Here is a 23283-nt window from a genome sequence, read left to right as displayed (position 1 = left end):
GGTGTGAATCCACACGATAAGATGCAGCCATGCTTATTTAACATAACATATCTCATTAAAATAGTTAAATTGACATTTTTGATTAATACACGTTTCTTTTTGAAAAACGGCTTCGTACTTCAGCAATACAGAGTCTCATATTTTTTTTTCTTCTGATCATAGTTGCTACTAGCAATAGTGAGGACAGGAACCCAATTTATTTCAACTCAAAACCATTACTCGGTAAAATGAGATGAAATGTCAATGAAATGACGTGCGTGCCAGCTGAAATAGACTTACGACACGTAAGCGATTAGCAGAGAAGGATAAAGGACAGTTAATTCCAAAACATATGCTGTATTTGTTCAGTGTTAGTTGGCCTTTTAATTTACTTTTAAAATTCTAATAACAGATGTGAAATAAATTCAATTTGATTTTGTATGCGAACTTATTGGACACGGTGTAATTGCGAAAGGACTGATAAGTACTGGTTATACAAGAACTCACGTGAATTCTTATTACCGAAAACATTCTCTAATTTGACAGTGTTTTGCAACCAGCCTAAAGCCCCGGGTTTTTCTATGTTGTCCTGGGGCTAAACTAACAGGAGCCCGATTATGAGACAGAGCTCAACCACGTGGCGAATATCCCCTTATTCAGGAAGCTTTGACTAAACGGTAAGTGGGTTTATTTCGAGATCGACTCAGGAGCAGCGTATACGGTAATGAGTAGGTGCGATTATGTTGAGAATTTTGCCGATTTGCGACTTCAGAAAAGCGAGGTTAAGTTGAAGGTTATATCAGGAAATTTTCTAAAGATTGTCGGATCGATTAATGTTGAGGTTAAGTGCGTTGATGGTCGAAATTTTGTTTTATCGCTGATCATCGTAGATGGTGAGAGATTCTGTCCACTAATGGGTCGAGATTGGTTAGATGTGTTGTACCCCAACTGGCGAAGATTTCTTGATTACCGAATGAGTGGAACTGCCAATGCGAATGTATCTGTGAGTGACCAACAATGTGAGCGAGAGAAGAGTAAGTTGTTAGCGATATTGAATAATCGGTACCGAGAGCTTTTCTCGGATAATTTACAGCAGCCGGTGGAAGGCTTTGAAGCTAGTGTTCATGTGAGAGACCATGCGTCTCCAGTGTTCTATAGACCGTATGAGGTACCATTTTTGCTCAGAGAAAAGGTCTCAGATGAGTTGGATACACCCTTAAATGAAAGTACACAGCGAATGAGTAACTTGCGAAAAGACAAAGGATTTTTCACTCATATTTGCGTACGACTGGATCAGCACAAAAAATGTGCTGATCCGGTGTTACACAAATTTGCGTGAAATTTCACACAAGTTTGCATGAAATCTTTTGTCTTTTCGATCGCTGCGTGAAAGTTACTCCTTGCTCTGTGTACATCGATCTTTCCGTGTAGGTTGGTTCGCGAGAAGACGTTTCTGATCTTGATAGATGCCTACTCAAAGTGGATGGACATCAGGATGATGAATAGGACAGATGCGGAAGCATTAATTGATGCGTTGAACTCAGTGTTCAGAATTTTTGGAATTTGTGATACCATAGTTAGCGACAATGGTCTGCCTTTTACTAGCAACGCCTTTACGAAGTACGCAAATTCGATGGGAATAGAGTTGTTGAAAAGCCCTGCTTACTCTCCTGAAAGTAATGACAGCTAAAAGTGGGATTTAAAAGCTACTGGTCGATCCGAAGTTTAACCACATGAAGATGTTAGAAATTGTTGAAGTGTTTTTGTTTAGCTACCGTAATAGTTATAGTCAAGCAATTGAAGCTACGCCTGCTAGCAAGGTTTTTGCGTTTGTACCAAAAACAGATCTAGATAAGAAGCTAGGACCTAAAGTAGATAAGGTAAAGAAAAATGTAACATTCGACTTGGAAGTAGAAAAGAAGAGAGATCGAACTGAGAGAATTGTAGAACCAAAGTTCAAAGTGGGTGATTTAGTATGGTACAGAAGTGAGGTTAGGTATACCAGAGCATGGCTAGAAGCCAAGGTGGTAGGCATCAACAGTACTAATACGTTCTACATTGAAATTGATGGAACTGTGAGATTAGCTAGCAGAAATCAGTTAAAGATGAGAGTGGTGAAACGAGATGATTATATATACCCGAAAGTTGTGAGTAGAGAGGAAGCGCAGTTGAGAACCCAGCCAGGAACATCAAGGAGAAGTGTTAGTGTTGATTCTCCGAGAGCATCACCTGAGAAACCTGAGAAAGAGATAGTTCTACGTAGAAGTAAGAGAGTAGGTAGGAAACCTGAAAGATTGATGTTTGGATCTTTGTAATAGTGTAGGGTTGAATTTAAGCAGGGAGGTGTTAAATGGATAGATTGTACCCCCCGTTGATTGAGCTATAATGTAGATAAGTTTGCTCTTACTTGAAATTGAATAATTATATTGAGGTCGATGATTAATTGTACTGCCGGTAGAACAGGTATAAAAGTAGTTGTTCTGTAAGGCTCAGCCTCTTTGCTGATTGGACGTTACACAATAAACACATGGGACCCCCGAAGCTTAGTAGTACCAAACCAAAGGTATCTAAACAGGGCAAAGGGGGTGCAAAAAGCGACAGTTCGACCACAGAGGCGAAACTGGCGGGCCAGGTCGCTACAGGGAAGAGAAACAACCCAAACTGTAACATCAAACGACATCCTGATGATCCGCAACATCCAAAGTCGGACAGTCGTCGTCCGGAAAAAGCGGGAACCCCGGAAATGGCGACTAAAGTTCTGCAAGTGAACCTCCACCATGCTGAGAGCACCACGGGTGTGCTCTGTCGGAGGTTCACCAAAGAGAATCTAACCGTGGCCCTTATTCAAGAGCCATGGGTCAATAAATCCAGAATACAAGGTATTCCACAACACTCATGTATGTTGGTATATGATGACAGTCAGCTTTCTCCTAGAGCGGCTATTTTATTACATAACAACTGTAAATACTTTCCAATTTCAGAATTCATAAAAAGGGACATCGTAGCTGTCAGGATGGAGGTACCTTCCGCTAGAGGGAGTAGAGAGATCTTGATGGTCTCGGCACACTTCCCAGGTGACGTGGACGAAATCTCTCCTCCAGAAATAGCTGCGCTCGTAGCCTACAGCCACCGACACAACATCCCCTTCGTCATAGGGTGTGACGCAAATGCACATCACACCGTATGGGGAAGTACAAATATAAACACCAGAGGTGAGTACCTGTTACAGTTTCTCTCTTCCAAGAACATTGACATTTGTAATGTTGGTGACAAGCCCACGTTTGAAAACTCCATTCGTCAGGAAGTTTTGGACTTGACTCTATGTAGTCGGTCTATCTCTGATAAAATAAAAAACTGGCATGTTTCTGAACAAATATCAATGTCAGACCACAAACACATCATCTGCGAATGGGAAGGGGGTCTAACGATAGAAAAAACGTTTAAAGATCCTAAGAAAACTGATTGGGAATCCTACTCAGCTATCCTACAATCCGAAGAGTACATCATAAAAAGTCACATCAAGTCCATAACACAATTGGAAGATGCGTCCAAATCCATTAAAAAAAAACCCTTAACGCAAACCAAGAGGGCTGTCCAACTAAATCAATTAGTTCGAGTAGAGACGTTCCATGGTGGAATAAAACTCTTGAGAAGCTTAGGAAAACTGCGCGTAGGGAATTCAATCGGGCCAAGCGAACCGGCGATTGGAGCCTATACAGAAAGGCCCTGACGAACTACAACAAAGAAATAAGGTCAGCCAAACGGAAATCGTGGATTCTAATGTGTGGAAGCATAGAGAATACACCCGTAGTGGCCAGACTCCAAAACACTCTTTCAAAAGACCACTCCAATGGTGTGGGTAGCCTCCGAAAGACGGATGGTTCGCTCACTGTAGAGCCTAGCGATACACTGAGCGAATTGTTATAGATCCACCTCCCTGATTCAATCCCTGAGTCGAGCATCGGCGACCAAGGCACTGGAATTGCTGTCTCAGATCCAAAAGAGATCCATTCGTGGGTTTCAGGATCTAAAAAAAGACGCAATTGCACAGGAAGCTCTCACTCGGGCCAGGGTTGAGAGGACTGTGAGATCTTTCGAGCCATTATGTCTCCTGGCATAGATGGAATATTCCCAGCATTGATCCAAAAAGAGGAGAAAACACTGGTTCCACCCTTGGTTGAGATTTTTAGGGCGAGTCTGATTTTGGGGCATATACCAAACGATTGGCGGCAAATCCGGCTGTCTTCATTCCGAAGGCAGGAAAGAGAGATAAAACCAACCCCAAAGCATTCAGGCCGATAAGTTTATCCTTTGTAATGCTCAAAATTATGGAAAAGGTACTATGCGAGTACATAAATCACAAATTTATGAAAGCAATGCCTTTGTCAAAAAACCATTTCGCTTATCAAAGTGGCAAATCTACGATCTCGGCACTACATACGGTAGTTCAAAAGTCGATAAAACACTTAATGCAAAAGAAATTGCTCTTGTAGCATTTCTTGATATTGAGGGCGCATTCGATAACGCTTCTTATTCGTCTATAGGGTCAGCAATGTTGAGGAGAAAATTCGACCCATGCGAAAAACCGAAAAATCGAAAAATCTCCTCTGAGCTTAGCGGTTCATACATTACTGTTAATGCAATGGGTTAATGGGTGTCCGCAAGGCGGAGTACTTTCTCCTTTGTTGTGGTCACTGGTGGTGGATGAGCTTCTAGACAGCTTAGAGAGAAGAGGCTTCGAAGTGGTTGGATATGCTGATGACGTTGTCATTATTGTACGAGGCAAATTCGAAAGTGTTATCGTTGAAAGAATGCAATCTGCCCTAAATCACACTTTTTCCTGGTGTCAAAAGGAACAACTAGGAATAAATCCTACAAAAACTTCCATTATCCCTTTCACCAAACGGAGGAAGGTCCAACTGAAACCCCTTTTCTTGAATCATACACAACTAGTTTAATCGAGCGAAGTAAAATATCTTGGTGTCATACTTGACGCAAAACTGAATTGGAACTCTCATCTCCAATCAGTTGTGCAGAAAGGTCTCAATACACTTTGGGTTTGTTCAAAAACCCTGGGTAAAAGATGGGGCCTAAAACCAAGTATGATCATGTGGATATATAAAACCATTGTCCGTCCCAGGACTACTTACGCTTCCCTTGTATGGTGGCCTAAAACTAATACTGCAAGGGCGAAGCTCAACAAAATCCAACGCACCGCTTGCATAGCGATCACTGGTGCAGTTCGTAGTACACCCACTTTGGCCCTAGACGAAATGCTTCACCTGCCCCGGTTAGATCAAATCATAAAGCTGGAAGCAGAAAAAAGTTCTCTGTCGGGAGACCTTACGGGTCACCTCAGCATACTAAATGAATTTGTCATAAATCCCGCAATAGGAATTTGTAGTGACTGGATGGAAACGGTAGTCAATTATTACTTACCTTACGATGTGTTCATTCCTTCCCGCCAGGAGTGGAAAGGAGGTGGACCCAGCGTTCCAACAGGCTCTATAAATTTCTTCACAGATGGTTCGAAAATGAATAATCTGACAGGCTCCGGAATCTACGGCCCTAGAACAAAAATCTCTGTCCACTTAGGACAGTGGCCCACAGTATTTCAGGTGGAAATATATGTAATATTAGAATGCGTGTTATTATGCCTGAGGAGAAAGTATAGGTTTGCAAATATATGTATTTTCTCTGACAGCCAAGCGGCACTTAAGCCGCTTAATAACTACACTTGTAACTCAAAGCTAGTTTGGGAATGCATTCTGGCTTTGAAAAACTTATCCATACGCAATCGAGTCTACCTATATTGGATCCCAGGACATACGGGTCTAGAGGGAAACGAGATTGCTGATAAGCTAGCCAGGAATGGATCTAATGAAAGGTTCATTGGCCCTGAGCCCTTCTGCGGGATCTCAGACTGCTCTGTAAAAATGGAACTGAATAAATATATGGTCAGTCAAATCACATCAAACTGGAATGCACTTCCCCATACGAGCCAATCCAAAAAGCTCGTAACGATTAACCCCATGAAAACCCAACAACTATTAGGTCTCAACATCTACACCGGTCTAATAACTGGACACTGCCCCTGCAGATACCATCTACAAAAGATCTGAGCAATCCAAACCTCAAATTGCCGCTTCTGTGACGAGGAGGGGGAAACATCAGAACACATCCTCTGCTATTGCAGTGCACTTACCCAACGTAGGTTCAAAGCTCTCAGCAAGCCCTTTTTAGGGTCTGCTGACATATGGATCTTATCTCCCAAGGACGTGGTTGGCTTCATAAAGCTAGTCTCGCCAGAATGGGGGAGTCACATACTGTAACTCAGGATCTCTATTCATGAATAATAGATGGTCTTGACTGAAACCAAGGTATCTCAGTGACAAACATGTTACTGAGATAACTTGCGTACCTTACAGCAAAAGGGTATACCACAATAGTTCTAAAATCTGGACGCAGTGATCTTCACCCGACAAACGAGAGAGAAAATCAATGTAGTCAGGCCCGTGCACAGAAGTGGCGCCAAGGGAGGGGTTTTTCCCAATTTCAGCAAAAGCCGGAGGGGCGCCTACTAGTGTATGAAGCGTTGATAATGGGGGGGGGGGGGGGGGGGTTAACACCCAAACAACCCCCCCCCTTGTGCAGGGGCTTGATTGTAGTATCTCAGATGGATACTCTGGAGGACTCAAAAAAGAGATATCTGAAGGATTTCCAGAAGGAAATCTTGTTAATATCAGTTAAGGAACTGCGGGACGGGCATGGCATGCCCCTCAGTGTATGTGAAAGAGTTTTATATGCGGTTTTAATATGAAAAGAGCTGCACTGTGTACATTTTCTGTGGGCAATGTCATTCCTGCAGTGCAGCATACACATCAGAAGAAATTCCAAGAGAAATGCCCGTAAGAACTTTTTGAGGAATCTCAGAAGGATCTTTTGGAGGATTCGCAAAATACATTTCTGGAAGAAATGCAGCAAGAACTCCTAATACACAGCTGACCACTTCAATGGACTAATTTCTGAATGTTTGAACGTTTGGAAAAATGAAAAAAAATCTGATGACTTTCACGAATCCGTTTAAGAAGACCTGAGCACTCTTGCTCAAGGTCGACAATAGAGTGGCCCACAGTTGAATTAAAAACAAAAATTTGAAAAACCTCCTAAATCGGTTGTTTTGGACTCCCAGAAGCTACTATCAGAATTTGAGCAAAATCGATTAAGCCTAAGAGGGCGCTCAAAGTGCTTGAAGTTTGTATGGGAAAATGTGGCCAAATGTATGCAGAAATCTTAAGTCTTCGATTGTTTGCCGCTACGTAGGGCTGTAGGCGTTTGATGAAAAAACCCTTTGGTATTATTGTAGGTGACTATATTCCCAACAACTTTGTCGAAGACCGCAAAGTGATCCGACGCCTATGAGAAAAGTTATACCCTAGGCAAAGTGAGGCGAGTATTGAGATTTCATTGCATCCAGGCCCGGATTTAAGGGGGGGCAAAGGGGGCAAGTGCCCTGGGCCCCCCGCTTAGGGGGGGGGGGGCAAGAGTCCCGAAGCACATAAGTGAATCATCTTCATATGAACATAATTACAAACTCAGTTATAATTTTAAGAATGCAATATATATCATAGGTAATATTTATTTCGTAATTTCACTACTGTACTGCCCAAATTCTGCAAAGTGACGTAAGCGCCATTCAAAATGTCGATATTTGTTGGTATATTATATGTAATATTTGGTGTAAAAATAACACTGTGGTATGCCTGTTGTATTAGAATGCAAGATCTAGTCGTAATCTATCATCTATGGAAAGAAACTTAGAGGATGAGCAAGAGTTTTATGCATAATAACCAAAAAATGGGCCAAAACTATCAATGGCGCTTACGTCACTTTGCAGAATTTGGGCAGTGTATGGCTGCCGTTGTGCTTTGAAAATACACGATTTTTGACATGAGCTATGAACCATCAAGAAAGTTCGTGTCTACAGCAAAATTATGCAGTAAGCTAGTGACTCTCAAATGGTGTTACTTCAGGGAACTTCAGGAACTCCTCCAAGCATTCATTCTGAAATTTTCATACGTATTCTTCCAAAGATTACTTAACAAACTTCTCCCGTGGTAATTCTGGCTTCGAAAATTCATTCAGTTATTATTTTATCAACCCCTCCAAAGATTTCCTGAGGAGTTCCTACTAGGCACCGTCCATAAATTACGTAACGCTCTAGGGAGAGGGGGGAGAGTACGGCCGAACGTTACGGCCCATAAAAAAATTATACGTTTTTCATACAAAAAAGCGTTACGCTTTGAACAATTTCTCCAAAGCAGAAAATCTGATTCATTCAAATTTTCATTCAGAAACTCCCCAACGTCTTCTCCTCCGAATTCCTCGAAAGGTTCTGTCTGAGTTTTGACGGCCCCTTTATTGTGCATTTCACTACAATTAACTTCAGCTTTTTGCCGCATACGGTCATATTAATAATGTATATGACCAGCTGGAGATCACCTATCGTGTTCACTTTGTTCAATCTGTATCTACTAATACTCGTCCCAAAAGTTTCTCCATGATTTATTATATTATGTTTTAACTGAACGCCTCAGACAGTCGCAACTTTTCGTTCGTTCGGTTTGTCTCCTGATACTTTCCAGTTCGGTGGCTATTTTCGTGCTAGTGTTTCCGAGTGATCAAGTTTATTAAGTAATTATCCCTAGTGGGACGCGTGCGGTTGGCTAGGCCACAATTTTTGCCGCAAAAGTTCGTTTCGTTTGAGTAAAGTTCACGTTTTCATTATACATATCACGTGGCGCATTGACCGATTATCGAGCACAGAAGTGCAGCACCCCCCGCACACCGTGCCGCTCGCGCGGCCGTGATCGGCTTCTTCCAGTGAGTACCCAAGCTCATCGCCGTCGACAGCAGCAGCCCACCGAGAGAAGAGCAGAGAGCGTTCAACCGCGCACACCAACGACGGGCGCTCAGCTGCAGCTCGCTTCCTCCCAGTGCGGGCCATCCGATCGCTTGGACCTGTCGTCGTCGAGCCTGTGGCTAAACAGAGTGCACAAAGATAAGTACATAAAGTTACCCCTCGTTGTTCCCCCCTCTCCACTGACTCTTTGATTAGATTTAATTTGGTACATAAGCAGTTTTTTCTCACTTTTCCTGTAGCGTTAATTTTGTCCCTTGTTTTTTGATTATTTCTCGTCCCCGTGATAGTGTTAGTTTAAGGTTTTTGAGTACCCCGTGGTGGTAGTTAACTACCACAATGGGCGATGATGACGATGGCGGGGGTACGTCGTACCGCATCAACGAAGCTTCGTTATTGGCATCGGATTGCTCGAGCCAACAAGGCGATGTAAATGCTAATCCCTTTGTCTCCCTTCACCCTGGTGCTTCTCCAATGGACACCAACAGTAAATCTGTTTCGACGTCCCCCCGCCTCAAGGCCTACCCTCCCGACTTTGGCGGGCCATATGTTGTTTTCTTCCGACCCAAAGGTAAACGTTTGAACACCGTTCAAATCAGCAAGGATCTGACTAAGCCACGGGTTCCCAACCGGTGGTCCGCGGCCCCCTGGTGGGCCGTGGAGCCAGTCCAGGGGGGCCGCGATGTTACCAAAAAAATGGTAATTTTTAATGCTATTTTGTGCAAATTATTCCAATTTTCCCAAAAGCCACAATTTCAGGAACAAATCAGTATAAACGCCTTCAGAAGAAAAAATTTCCGGCTGCGCCGCTATTTTTCAGCTACGACTCAAATTGGATGTACATGACATCATTGTTTACGAAATATGAGTGTCGAATAAAAAAAAACGTCGAAAATCCCTCCAACAGTAAATTTCTGGCTACTTCACCGTACCCAATTGGGAGGAACCAGCCTCAGGCTGAATTTCCTCATAATAAAGAGCTAATAATAATAACTGTGCGCAAAAAACTCCGTCTCGTTCATTTAATTCATATTTGTTGCTAAAAATATTCATTGGGCCCCAGATGTTCTGACAATTCTTAAAGGGGGTCGCCACCTCAAAAAGGTTGGGAACCCCTGGACTAAGCGGTATTCTTCCGTTGTCTCCATTAACATGGTCGGTACAGCTAAGCTTCGGGTGACAGTAGGCGACCGAAAACACGCTAATGAGATTGTGGCCTGCGAGTTGTTTACTCTTGAGTACTTCGTTTACCTTCCGAGCGCGTCGATAGAGATTTCGGGGAAGGTCGCCGACGCATCTTTGACCTGCGAAACGATCATGCAAGGCTGTGGTCGTTTCCATAACTCTTCTCTACCTCCTGGATTGCCGGCAACTGCATTCGGTCTCCCAGGAAGGAGAGAAGAAGGTTTACACACCATCTGATGAATTTTGTGTGACCTTCTCCGGATCTGCATTACCAGATCTGCTGGCGATTGGCAAACTTCGGCTACCTGTGAGGCTGTATGTACCGAAGGTAATGAATTGCATCAATTGCAAGCATCTGGGTCACACCGCCCAGTACTGCAGCAATAAACCTCGCTGTGCAACATACGGGGAGAGACATGTGGACGGTGCGTGTAAAACGCCGCCCAAGTGTATTTATTGTGGCAGCGACCGTCCACATGATCTGATTGATTGCCCAAGGTACATACAGCAGAAAAAACATCAAAAACGATCGTTGCAGCAGCGATCACGGCGAAGCTACGCCGAAATGCTGAAAAAAGCTGCTCCGACCGTTGAATCCCGTAACATCTACTCGTCTTTATCTCTCGATGATCAGGGATCTGACTCTGAGGTCGGGGACGGGGTTCCCTTTGTTTTTAAGGGTGAAACGAGGAAACGGATGAGGCTCCAGAGACCCACCAAAAAACCTCGGAATCTGCCTAGCAGCGACCCCCAGCCCACCATGACAAATTTCAAGAGTGGTAAAAAAGTCACAAAACGTTCCCCTCCGGGATTCAAAATCCAGGACGAACGAGACTTTCCATCACTCCCGGGAACATCTAAAATCCCAGATGTCCCACGTTTTTCGAATTCTCAACCGGAAAGACAGCATTCGGAGCACCAGGAGCAACCTCAGGGTGCACCATTGTTTACGCTCTCTGGCATCGTAGACATCATCCTCAGCTTCTTCAATGCTTCAGATTCCGTGAAGAACATTGTAAAAGGACTTCTTCCTTGTGTGACCCCTCTTTTGAAGCAGTTGGCTTCTAAAATGCCCCTCCTTGCGACAATCGTATCTTTCGATGGCTAATTTAACCACCGAGGTCGAAGATACGATTTCGGTTCTACACTGGAACTGTCGTAGTATTACACCGAAATTAGACGTTTTTAAATTTTTAGTTAACAATTTACAATGCGATGTTTTTGCACTATCCGAAACATGGCTGACACCTGATGTAACCTTACCTTTTCCCGATTATACATAATATCATTCGCCTTGATCGATCCGACCCGTACGGATGGGTGCTTCTAGGGATCAAGAAGCAGCACCCATTTTACAGAGTCGATTTTTATCCGATGACAGGCATTGAAGCCGTCGCATGTGAGGTGACTATCCGAGGTAAAACCCTCAGTGTTGCCTCCATATATCTTCCTCCGAGAACTGCGATATCTCGCAGGGATCTTGCTCACATCTGCTCGGTTATGCCCGAGCCTCGGCTGCTCATGGGAGATTTCCACTCCCATGGAACAGGCTGGGGGGAACTGTACGATAACAGCCGTTCAACGTTGATATATGACCTCTGCGACGACTTCAACATGACAATTTTGAATACCGGAGAAGTTACACGAGTGGCACCTCCAGCTCAAGATGGCAGCCCTAGAAACAGTCGATTAGACCTCTCAATCTGTTCGAGCTCACTATCGCTGGAGTGTACATGGAAGGTTATCCAGGATCCCCATGGTAGTGATCATCTGCCGATTGTTGTTTCTATTTCCAACGGGTCGCATCAGTCTCCATCGATCGACATCGCCTACGATCTCACCAAGCGCATTGACTGGGAGAAGTACGCGGAAGCAATTATCGACGGTGAGCAATCGGTAGAAGTTCTTCCACCGCGGGAAGAGTATCGGTTTCTGTCCGAGCTGATCATCAGTAGCGCGCTTCAGGCACAACGTCGACCAGTGCCAGGTCCGTCGGTTCGCAGGAAACCCCCCAATCCGTGGTGGGATAGTGAGTGTACAGAAATCTATCGCGAGAAATCCGCGGCGTTCAAAGGGTTTCGGAAACGCGGTTCGGTCGAAAACTTTCAGCGGTACGCTTCCCTTGAAAGCAAGTTCAAGAATTTGTTCAAGGCGAAGAAAAGCGGTTACTGGCGTCGGTTCGTCGAGGGTTTGTCGCGCGAGACTTCGATGAGAACTCTTTGGAACGTCGGAAGAAGAATGCGTAGCGCGTCGTCGGTTAACGAGGATCGAGAAAGCTCTCCTCGATGGATCCTCAAGTTCGCAAAAAAAGTTTGTCCAGATTCCGTGCCCGTTGAGCGAATAATTCGTGATGTTTCTGAAGATAGGTACGACATGGATAGGCCTTTTTCAATGGTTGAATTCTCACTTGCTCTTCTTTCATGTAACAATTCCGCTCCAGGAATGGATCGAATCAAGTTCAATTTGCTTAAAAACCTCCCCGACGTCACTAAGAGGCGCTTGTTGAACTTGTTCAATCAGTTCCTGGATAACAACATCGTTCCGGATGATTGGAGACAAGTGAGGGTGATAGCTGTTCAAAAACCCGGGAAACCCGCGTCGGATCATAATTCGTACCGTCCAATCGCGATGTTGTCTTGTCTACGGAAGCTGTTGGAGAAGATGATTCTCTTTCGACTGGACAAATGGGTTGAATCGAATGGCATGTTGTCAGACACACAGTTTGGTTTCCGCATAGGCAAAGGTACGAACGACTGTCTTGCGTTGCTTTCTTCAGAAATTCAGCTTGCCTTTGCTCAAAAGCAGCAAATGGGCTCAGTGTTTTTGGATATTAAGGGGGCTTTTGATTCAGTTTGTGTCGATGTTCTTTCCGACAAATTACACGACAGTGGCCTTTCACCAATTCTGAACAACTTTTTGTATAATTTGCTGTTTGAGAAGCAGATGAGTTTCGCTCATGGCGACTTGACAGTTTCACGAATTAGCTACATGGGCCTCCCCCTGGGTTCATGTCTAAGCCCCCTTCTTTACAACTTTTATGTTAGAGACATAGATGATTGTCTCATGGAAAACTGCACGTTAAGGCAGCTTGCGGATGACTGTGTTGTCTCTGTAACGGGATCAATAGCAGTCGATCTGCAAGGACCACTACAGGATACTTTGGACAATTTGTCTACTTGGGCTCTCAAGCTGGGTATCGAGTTCTCTCCAGAGAAAACTGAGATGGTTGTCTTTTCTAAAAAACACAAACCGGCCAAGTTTCCGCTCGTTCTGATGGGTAAGACAATCACTCATAGCATGTCTTCACAATACCTCGGCGTCTGGTTCGACTCTAAATGCACCTGGGGAAAGCACATTGTGTATCTGATACAGAAATGCCAAAAACGAATCAACTTTATGCGAACTATTACCGGAACATGGTGGGGAGCACATCCGGAAGATCTGATCAGGCTGTACCAAACAACCACTCTATCGGTTTTAGAATACGGTAGCGTCGGTAGCTTCTGTTTTCAATCCGCGGCGAAAACACACTTGCTGAAGCTTCAACGGGTTCAGTACCGTTGCCTTCGGATCGCGTTAGGTTGCATGAACTCGACTCACACAATGAGTTTAGAGGTACTTGCTGGAGTACAGTCTCTGACAGACCACTTTGCGGAGTTGTCGTTCCGGTTCCTCATCCGATGCGAGGTTGTGAATCCGTTAGTCATAGAAAACTTTGAAAAGCTGCTCGAACAGAATCCCCAAACTGGTTTTATGAGTGTGTACTACTGGTACATGACGCTGGAGGTAAGCCCATCTCCGGTTAACACCAATCGTGACAGCTTCTCAGACTTCGACAGCTCCTCTGTGGATTGTGATCTCTCTATGAGGGATGAGATCACCGGTATACCGGAATCTTTTCGTTCTATAGGTATTCCACAAATTTTTGCAAGTAAGTTCGGGCATGTTAGTGGGGCCAGACAGTTCTTCACAGATGGTTCCAAAACTGATGATTCGACTGGATTCGGTGTCTACAACGAATTTCATAGCGCCACCTTTATGCTTCAAAAGCCATGTTCGGTATATATTGCTGAGCTAGCGGCTATATACTACACCTTAGAGTACATTTGGACTCTCCCACCTGAGCACTACTTCATTTTTACCGACAGTCTAAGCTCTCTGGAGGCTGTTCGGTCAATGAAACCGATGAAGCACTCAGCGTACTTCCTGAAAGGAATACGCCAAGTCTTAAGTGCTTTGTCCAAACGCTCATACATCATCACCATAGCTTGGGTCCCTTCACATTGCTCAATTCCGGGCAATGAGAAAGCGGACTCTCTGGCTAAGGTGGGCGCTAGCGAAGGCGATATTTATGAGCGTCAAATCGCCTTCGACGATTTTTTTTAATTGGCCCGTCAGGAGACCTTGATCAGCTGGCAACACAAATGGAGAGATGGAGAGATGGGTAGATGGTTGCACTCCATCATTCCACAGGTGTCGAAGAAGCCATGGTTCAAAGGGTTGGATTTGAGCCGCGATTTCATTCGTGTAATGTGTCGGTTGATGTCCAACCACTATTTGTTGAACGCACATACCTTCCGTGTTGGGCTCTCAGAAAGCAATCTCTGTGTCTGTGGCGTGGCTTACCAGGATATCGAGCATGTCGTGTGGGGATGCAATGAGTATCGTGAGGTCAGATCTGAGTTGCATGAAATTCTCCGGGTCCGAGGAAAACAACAGAAACCCGTTAGAGAAGTGTTGGCAGGACTTGATTTGGAATACATGAACCTGATTTACCAGTTTTTGAAACGTGTTGATGTCAGAGTTTGATGTAGTACGCTCCTTGTTTTCGTTGTCCGCCTTTTGGTTTTGTTGTTCGCCCCTGTCTGTCGTCACCCCCCTTCCGTTTGTCCTCTTCTTGTCGTTGTCTACCGATAAAGTCCCTTCTTTTTGGTTCCATTACAGATATGGACAATTGTCCCATCAATGTTTTAGTATAAGTTAGCAAATAATTTAGTTTTAAACCCATAAATCCCTCCTTCCCAATTTTATTTTATTTTTTTTTTTCGATCCTTAACCTCGATACAGCCGCGAGTACTTCGCCTTTCCAAACTAACATAGTTTTAAGGCAGTAATAAATTGTAAAATGTAAAACCATTGTAAAAACAAAAGATTTCGGCTCAGTTATGCCCATGTGGCGCCCGAGCCTTCCAAATAAACGAATAAGTAAAAAAAAAAACTGAACGCCTTTTTCCAAAACTTGCATAAATATTATAAATTCGGATAAAAGTTTTAAAAGATTGGTCAAATCAAATATCTAATAACAATCAATGGGGTGCGTTTCTACGTTTTCTACTGTTTACCCAACTCCGATCAAAATAACTCTTGCAGTAAGTGGCACCCCGCAAAGCCCGAGCAATTTACCTGGAAGCACTGTCCGGACTGAGGCTGTCCCGTCGGGCTTGCCGCTCGGGACCTTCCCCGTCCGGACTGAGCGCCGGTTGCGAGCCACGCCGGCTCCACCCGCCCGGTGGCAGACAGCTCTCGTCGTAGGCAGTGGCCTGAAAGAGAAAAATTAAGCACCGGATTCTGGTCATTGGGAGGGGCTGGTCGGGTAACTACGAGCAAGGTTGGGGGACATTTACTTGTCTTTGCAGCTTCAAAAGCCGCTGGGCACGTTCAGGACTTACACGGGAATCGCGGCGGGACATTTTGGTCCCGCACTGGGTCGTCGAGTCACGACGACCCTTCTGAGCGGTGGGACTGGTGGCTGGGGGCGTAACCGAGCTGGTGATTATGGTCGGGGGCTGAATGGACTGGCAGGCGGAATCCACCTGCCCTACGGGCATATAGAGGGGTGCCGAATCCGATGCGGTGGAGCTGGTTGATGGGCGCTGCTCCTGGCGAAAGTTCGGCATCTCCGTCACGGTTAGGGAGTCTTTGCGGTTCTGCTGCTTTCGCTGGGTGTTGACGACCTTGGGCGGTGGTGGCGTTGCCGTACCTCCGATGGTGGAGTCCCGGCGCGATGACCGATCACGGCTGGAGTCATTCGAGTTACGACGGGAGCCCTAAAACAGAAGCAATAGTTAACGATACGAATCAGTGTGGAAGAAAGGGAGACTCACATTTCGGTAGCTGTCCGCATTGTAGAGGTACTCTTCGCGTTCGCGTTCCCGAGCTCTCTCGCGTTCACGCTCGCGCTCGCGCTCTCGGTCCATCTCACGTTCACGCTCGCGAAAGTCACGAAAGTCAGCCACGTACGAATCCTTCCGGCCGGACATGCTCTTGACGCCGGAGTCAGCACTGGACTCGCGCCGTTTGCGCAGCGGCGGTGCATGGCCGGAGGTATTGTTGCTGTTGGTGTTGTTGTAACTATCTACGGTGTTGGCTTTGCTCCAGGGTAGACTTCGCGCCAGGTCAGCTAGCGTTTCGCGTCGATTGAGCGGAGCCTTTTGACGCTTGGAACCACCACCGCTCCACTCGCGCAGGATGTCGGTCAGCTGAGCAAGCGAACTGCGCCGGCGTCGTTGGGCACCTGCATATAGACACAGATAACGATTAGATCTGGTAAGCTGGGAAGCATGTAGTTGAAACCTTACCAGGCGGTGGTGAGGTACTAGGAGGTGTTGCACCACTGATCTGAGCAGCCGAGTCCCTTCGTCCACCGAGCCGCTGCCGTACGGTGGACTCTTCGACCTGTTCATAGTCGGAAAGAAGATAGTGAGACAAGTCCCAAATGTCCTTAGCAGAAGGCATACGAACCTGTTCCCGTACGAGATCGTCCCAGCCATTGCCGCCCTGCCAGACCAGTCCCACCTGGTGAGACATGATGGGCAGATTGCAGACGAAGCATATCGCCGTCATGGTCCTGTTCGGCGCGACAGGGAACGAAAACAGTGAATTACAACCCATGGAGGGCGAGAAGGAACCACAAAGAAGAGAAGAGAAAAACAATGACCCGATTAGTTCCAATTAGTTCATGCAAAGCAATCGATTTTGGAAGCGGAGTGAGGTGTGTTAGAGTGTTTGGAGAACATAAGAACGAAGCTATATTCAGGGCAGCCAGAGAAGTTCGGAAGCGGTTTGTGTACGATATGGATGCAGATGGATGAGTGAAGTAGGTGAATTGGAAGCTGAATGTGTGTGTAGCTCAACAGAAAACAATACGTTGTGTGTTGTAGTGTGAGTGTGCCGCAAGCGTTGGTAACGAAACAGGAACTGGTGCATGCATCAACAGTTGTATTACTGGGAAGAACTTAGTGCGACTAGCTACATCTTCGGTTTCATTTACCTTTGAAGGTTGATCTTGTTTGGATAATTCGTGGGTGATGGTGGTGAGTGAGTTAGGAAAGGCAGTGCAAGTGAACCAAAAATACACGTTTTATTATCACAATTTCTTTGGTCTTTTGATTAACGAACGAAGAATAGGTAACAGAACAGAAGTAACTGGTGACATGACGAACAACCCAGAAACAGATCAATCCAGAACTTTTCTTCAACAGGAACATAACTTTCTGCAACTATGCTTACTGGAGAGTGTATTAGAGCCTAGTGTAGACTGTCTGACTGTGTTGTGTGAATCCTGTGCTATTTACAGTGACATTTGTTTCACTAGTGTCGGATGCTGAATTCAACTGGGGCTAATCTAGCAAGTTACGTCGTCAAACAAGCGTGCAGACGGCGAATTGGAGCTGAACTTTACTGTGGAACAAACTGAAGGGTATTATCCTAAAAGAGGGGTCACTCGTTCGAACGGTGGTTGAGTAGTTGTGTATTTACTTGGTGTAGCTGGTACTGGCCAAACTGTGTCTGTGAAGTTGCAGTAAGTGAACTTTACGCTTGCGAGAAGAATCGAGGCTGTGTGCAGAAATAGCGGCAGTAGTAGTGGTAGTAGCAGTATTAGCGGTGGCAGAAGAAGCAGCAGTTGTAGTGATAACAGTAGCAAACAACGGCGACGACGTGAAGATTCGGTATGTTTTCAATTTGTTAAGTTTTGCTTATCATAATTCACACGTCAGAGCGATCAGATAGTGGAAAGTGGTGTGAAGAACAGTAGTGCGTCGAAATGAAACGTGAGAAGAGAGAAAGCAATAGAAAAGAGATATGCAATCAGTAACAATCGAACCTTTAGTGTGAAAAAAAAACAAAAAAAATGTAATTTGATCAAAAAAAAAAAAAACTGAACGGCTTCCGGCTGAATGTTTCAGATAAGGTTTTGCTGGTGAATCATCGATTTGTAGAACTTCTAAACACAGGTGGATTCATTGGGTCGTATACGACCTATATGAATAAAATGTATAAAATTTGAGATATTTCATTTTTGGTAGTAAATAGAAGGACAACATGAAGCAATTCCGACTGTAAATGGTTGACTCATACCTTTTACTTTATGCGTTTTACAGTGCCCTTCGCAGGGCGCTGTTTGAATTTATTGCGGTACGCTTAGGTCTTTTCAAGGTTTTTTTCCCTAAATCTCTACCAATTCTTATCTCTATCCTCATCTCTGATTTCCTTCCTTCTCTCACAGGTAGATGATGAAATAGGTTCATTTTTATGGCAATGGCAACAATGTCCCAAATGGATCTGATTGGAAATACATACTGATTTTTTTTAGAAATTTCTCTGCGAATTTTTCTTGAAATTGTTTTTAATAACTCCTGGTAATTCTTACATGGTTTTTTTTTATGAAATTCCATGCCGATTCCTCTCGGAATTTTTCTCGGAACAAATAAGGAAGATATCTGAGAAGAGTCCTGCGAAAACCTCCATGAGAAATCTTGAGAAGATCTTCTCCAGAGATTCCATTAAAAAAAAACACCGGAAAAAATCTCAGAAATTGCACCCAAACAGGTCTTTGGAAGAGCAATGGAAGAAAAATCAGAAGGAATTCCGGATGAAATTCAACAGAATCTCAGGGATAAGTCATGAAGAAACTCCGAGATAAATTTTGGAAAAAAATCGCAGGTATATGTATCGAAAAAAAAACCCTGCTGGAAAAATCTCAGAACAAGATTTACTGTAAGTTCAGGGAAAACATCCAAAAGATTCTGGAGAAAGTCCAAAAAAAACTCTTGCATATATCATAGGAGGAACCTTAAGAGATAACCTGAGTGGTCCTGTGGGAAGAAAATTTACTGAAAATGTCCATTGGAAAACTCTTGGAGTACCCAAGAAGAACTCAGATAGAAGTTTTAGAAGGAACAATAGGACATATCACAGAAAACCTCTGAATGAAATGTCGGGAAGAGCTTCGAGCCCTCAAGGGATTCTTCTTAAAATTCTTCCTGGTAGCTTTCAGTATTCCCTTATGAATAACGACCAAGTTTAGGTTTGATATTTCAGTACGGATTGCTCCCAAAGTTTTCTCGGAGTTTCTCCTGGAATCTCTTCAGCAGATCCATCGTGAATTTCTACAGGAGATCCTTCCGAGATTTTTTCCAGAAATCTTTTTCAGAGTTTTTAAGTATTTTTTTTTCAGGGTATCTATTGAAGTTCCTCGCGTGCTCTCTCAGGAAATTCTTTTTGGAGTTGCTTCCAGAATTCCTACAGAGATTTCTACCAGTTTCTGCTTAGATTGCACCCATAGTTCTCTTTCAAAGTTTCTCCTGTTTTTTCATCCAGGGAGTTTATTTCTGTAATTCTGTAGTTCTTCGCGAGATCTCTCCCGGTATCCTCCTAGGATTTTGTTTAGAGATGCTCCTTGCATTTTTCTAATAGCTCCTTCCAAAGATTTTCCTGGCATGTCTTGCCGGATTTTATTCAGTTTTTTTTATTACCACAATGCTTCCGAATCCGATAATCCAAGCGGAACTCGTTCTGCGATGTTTCCTGAGATATACTGAGAATGCAACCCGGTAAAAGTTCCATGAGGAATGTCAGAGTCTAATCCGAATGAGATCGCATTTGGAATTCCGGCAATTCGGGAAGAGCTCTCGAAAAAAGGCCGGGAAATGCTGGAATGAATCCAAGGAATAATCCCAGGTGGAATTAGAGAAATATCGAAAACAAAATTGCGAGTATTTCCTAGAGGAACTGTAGCAAAATTAAAATCCCTAAAGGAGCTCCAGGAAATTTCAGACTTATTTCCGAGAAAATCACCAGAAGAATTTAAGAAAGCATCACAGGCGAAATTTCATGAGGAAATCCTCCGGGATAATTCCGAGAATAATTTAAGAATGAATAATGAAATCCACAAAGAATTCCGGGATGAGTTCTGTACTAAAGCGTATAAGAATAGCAAAGAATATTCCGGAAGAGATTCAGGATACATGTATATTCAAGAATCCTAGAAGAAGTTCATGCAAAATCTCGAAGGAATATCAAGGAGGATTGTTGAATAGACTTTGGAGAATTGTTTTAAGGAATTTCGGAAAAAATGGGTAGATTTCCAAAGAAATCCCTAAACTAATTTCTGACAAAAATCCTTAGCCCTAAAATTGTTAAATTTCAATCGTAATTTCAGAAAATCCATTAAGTACTAGAGTTTTGTCTTCCTACTTTACAATTGATGCCTGATGTATGAAGCTCATTAACGTGGCACATAAAATAGAGATCACTTATATCAAGCAACAAGTTTCCTGGAGACAATAGGAATCTTATTTATTCATTGATCTATCACCTTAAGACACCACAGAGTCGAAAAAGCAGCAGCAACACCTTAGGAAACATACGTTCTTAAATTAGGAACAAAAACATGAACAACATTAATTGGATAACAAACTCGTTTCTATCCATCAAGACTGCGTAGCCGTAAAAACTTAAATATGTTTAAATTTATATTATCTTGGAAAATAACAGTGACAAAGTGTTAAATTCTCAGTCAATAAATAGCAAACAATTCTTTCGTGAATAAAAATCGATAACTTTCGGAAAAATATCTAACTGAGTCATCATACATTTTATTCCGCAACAAACACGACCATAAAAAAGAAACAATACATTCGCAACAATATTTTAAAAAACAAACAGCACAAAACTCGTAAACTCAACCATGTTCAAAAAAGAAACAAACAAACAACGCAACAACACCTGTAATGACGAAGTTTTGCCATGTTTCATGTTCTCTTCTACACAGCGGGGAGGGGCCCCAGCGGATTGGCGGCGCTCTCCGGGTCACACCAAGGCACGCGTCAAGAGTTGTGTGTGTGTGATGGGTGTGCTGTGCTGTGCTGGGGAGAGGGATGCGCTCGCACAGAAGGAACACACGCAACACAAGCTCACACACACACACACACTGGCGGGTTTCGCTCTTTCTCTCGCGCTTGCTTGCTTGCTCTTTTCTATTGGGTTGTTGGTTGGTATGACTGTCTGTGTGTGAATGCTTGCTTGGAACGTTTCGTGAGATCAGAGTGATTTGTTTCTTTCGGGTCTATCGTTCACTATTGTCCAACGCGCTGCTGCAAGAGAGAAAGGATGATGATTTCGTTTTAAAACAATGACAACGGAAAACTAGGAGGGATTGTGGAACGGAGAGATGCATGAACGTAGGATTTCTAACAGCGACTGCCCAACGCATTTTGGTTTTTAAGGGATTGGAAGACTGGAGGAAAGTGGAATCCAAGATATCACAAACATCATCATTATTTTTGTTATTATACATTTTCAATTAAAAACTTGGAAAGAGGGAAAGGCCCTAAGGAGAGATTACACAAACATGTTTGTTATCGTAACAAAATAAAGGGCTACTAAAAAAAGTCACGGATCGCTCACTCATTTTTTGTTCCAAATTATATGATCTGCTACAGATTTGATTGCCTATCTTGAGCTATTAGTTATCTCACTATGCCCAAAAAATTAGGTTATTTTTTTGAAATATTTCTCATGTTTTGTAACATTTCTCTAACTTCATAAAAAAATAAAAATTTAAGGTCATTTTTTAAGTTTTGTCACTTTTAGGGTGTATGATCCAAACACTCCAACTGTCGAAAGATGGCGCAGGTCATGCCCATCGTGACGTAGCAAGGGGGTGCGGAGGGTGCGGTCCGCACCGGGCCCCCGAATTCAGGGGGCCTCCAAATCAGGGAAGGCTTCTAACGATAGTTTGAATAAAGTTCTAAAATAGTGAAAGTTTTCTATAGCTACAAATTCAATATTTCGCAGATTTGCTGATGGGCAAGAAGGGACCCTTCGTGATTATCTAGAAGTTTTGGAGTGGGACACACAGATGACTATTTGCATGTCTTATTTTACAATTGTAAATGTACACCCTTTGTTCAAGTTATGTAATTAGTTTAGTTCAGTTTAGCAGTTTGGTGATCTCACGGGGACCCCAAAATTTCGATAAAAAATGTGTTAGCAATCAAAATTCAATTTTACGATATCCATAACCGATATGGAAGTAAAATTCATAAGCATTATGGAAACGTCCCTGATATCCAAACAAAAGGACCAAACATAGCTATTAACTTAGCTTAAGGTAGCGGATCAAATTCAGAGGCCCCATTTATGGTAACATTTTTTTGAGAAATATGGGTTACACCTATTCAGACCAAATTTAAAATTTGTGAGGCCCTCAAATGCGTGGGACCTGAGCTACTATCACGATCAGTCTTGGTAGCATATATTTTTGTTCAAAATTAAGATCTAAGCACATGCCACGTTAAAACCATAATAACAATAGTTTTTCGATTATTTTTGATCTCGCATGAAAGATTAGTGCAATCAACGTATTTGTAGTTATAAGACTGCATGATGGAAAACTTCATTCGTCACTGGATAAGCCAGTGATGTAACTATTCAACACATATTCCATACAGATAACCAAGAACACTGAAATATCATTCAGAATGATTCCAGAACTCTACACTCAGTATTCTGAAAAAAAAATCTAAAATTCGTTTATGTGGCTCTAATAAATACTTAGTTCAAGAATCCTTGAAGATCATTTCAAATTTTTTTTTCAGAATGCAACAGAAAAATTTTCAAAACAATTTGGGAAAAATTTAAAAATTTAGTTATTTATTTATATGCATATACTGAAATGCATTCATACATTATTTAGTCTGTTTTCAAAATACTCTTGACTTCTACTTCTGCTTCTTTGATGCTTCCTGAAAATTTTAAAATTTCAGTTTTAAAATGAGCATGAAAAAACAACTGTAGATTTCTCATTAATTTAATTTATGATACTCACACAGGAAATACAATCAAGATAACTCTACGCTGCAGTAATTCTGCAGAATAACATAAGCGACATTGTCCATTTTGACACATTTTTGATT

At 43.2% G+C, this 23283-nt stretch overlaps 1 protein-coding gene across 9 annotated transcripts in view; it reads right to left on the bottom strand.

Annotated features, from left to right (window-relative positions):
• LOC109401980 (uncharacterized) overlaps window positions 1-21493 on the bottom strand; it is a 596458-nt gene extending 574965 nt beyond the window's left edge. For 6 of the 9 annotated variants that reach the window (XM_062859577.1, XM_062859578.1, XM_062859583.1 and 3 more), the window contains exons 1-7: window positions 21092-21493; window positions 17843-17920; window positions 16826-16931; window positions 16663-16759; window positions 16189-16598; window positions 15709-16131; window positions 15488-15624 (exon numbers count right to left, since the gene is read on the bottom strand). In XM_062859577.1, the coding sequence (XP_062715561.1) occupies window positions 15488-15624; window positions 15709-16131; window positions 16189-16598; window positions 16663-16759; window positions 16826-16931; window positions 17843-17920; window positions 21092-21114 (1274 nt within the window). In that variant the 5' untranslated portion in view covers window positions 21115-21493. Of the gene's footprint in view, window positions 1-15487; window positions 15625-15708; window positions 16132-16188; window positions 16599-16662; window positions 16760-16825; window positions 16932-17354; window positions 17369-17842; window positions 17921-21091 lie in introns of all 9 variants that reach the window. The other 3 variants (XM_062859581.1, XM_062859582.1, XM_062859585.1) reach the window with 3 other exon arrangements.
• Window positions 21494-23283: the final 1790 nt, after the last annotated feature.

The sequence above is a fragment of the Aedes albopictus genome, chromosome 3 (genome assembly GCF_035046485.1).
Source record: "Aedes albopictus strain Foshan chromosome 3, AalbF5, whole genome shotgun sequence".
Classification (NCBI taxonomy): domain Eukaryota; kingdom Metazoa; phylum Arthropoda; class Insecta; order Diptera; family Culicidae; genus Aedes; species Aedes albopictus.
The sequence above is the reverse complement of the archived record's forward strand: the minus strand, read 5'-3'. Positions and strand labels throughout refer to the sequence as shown.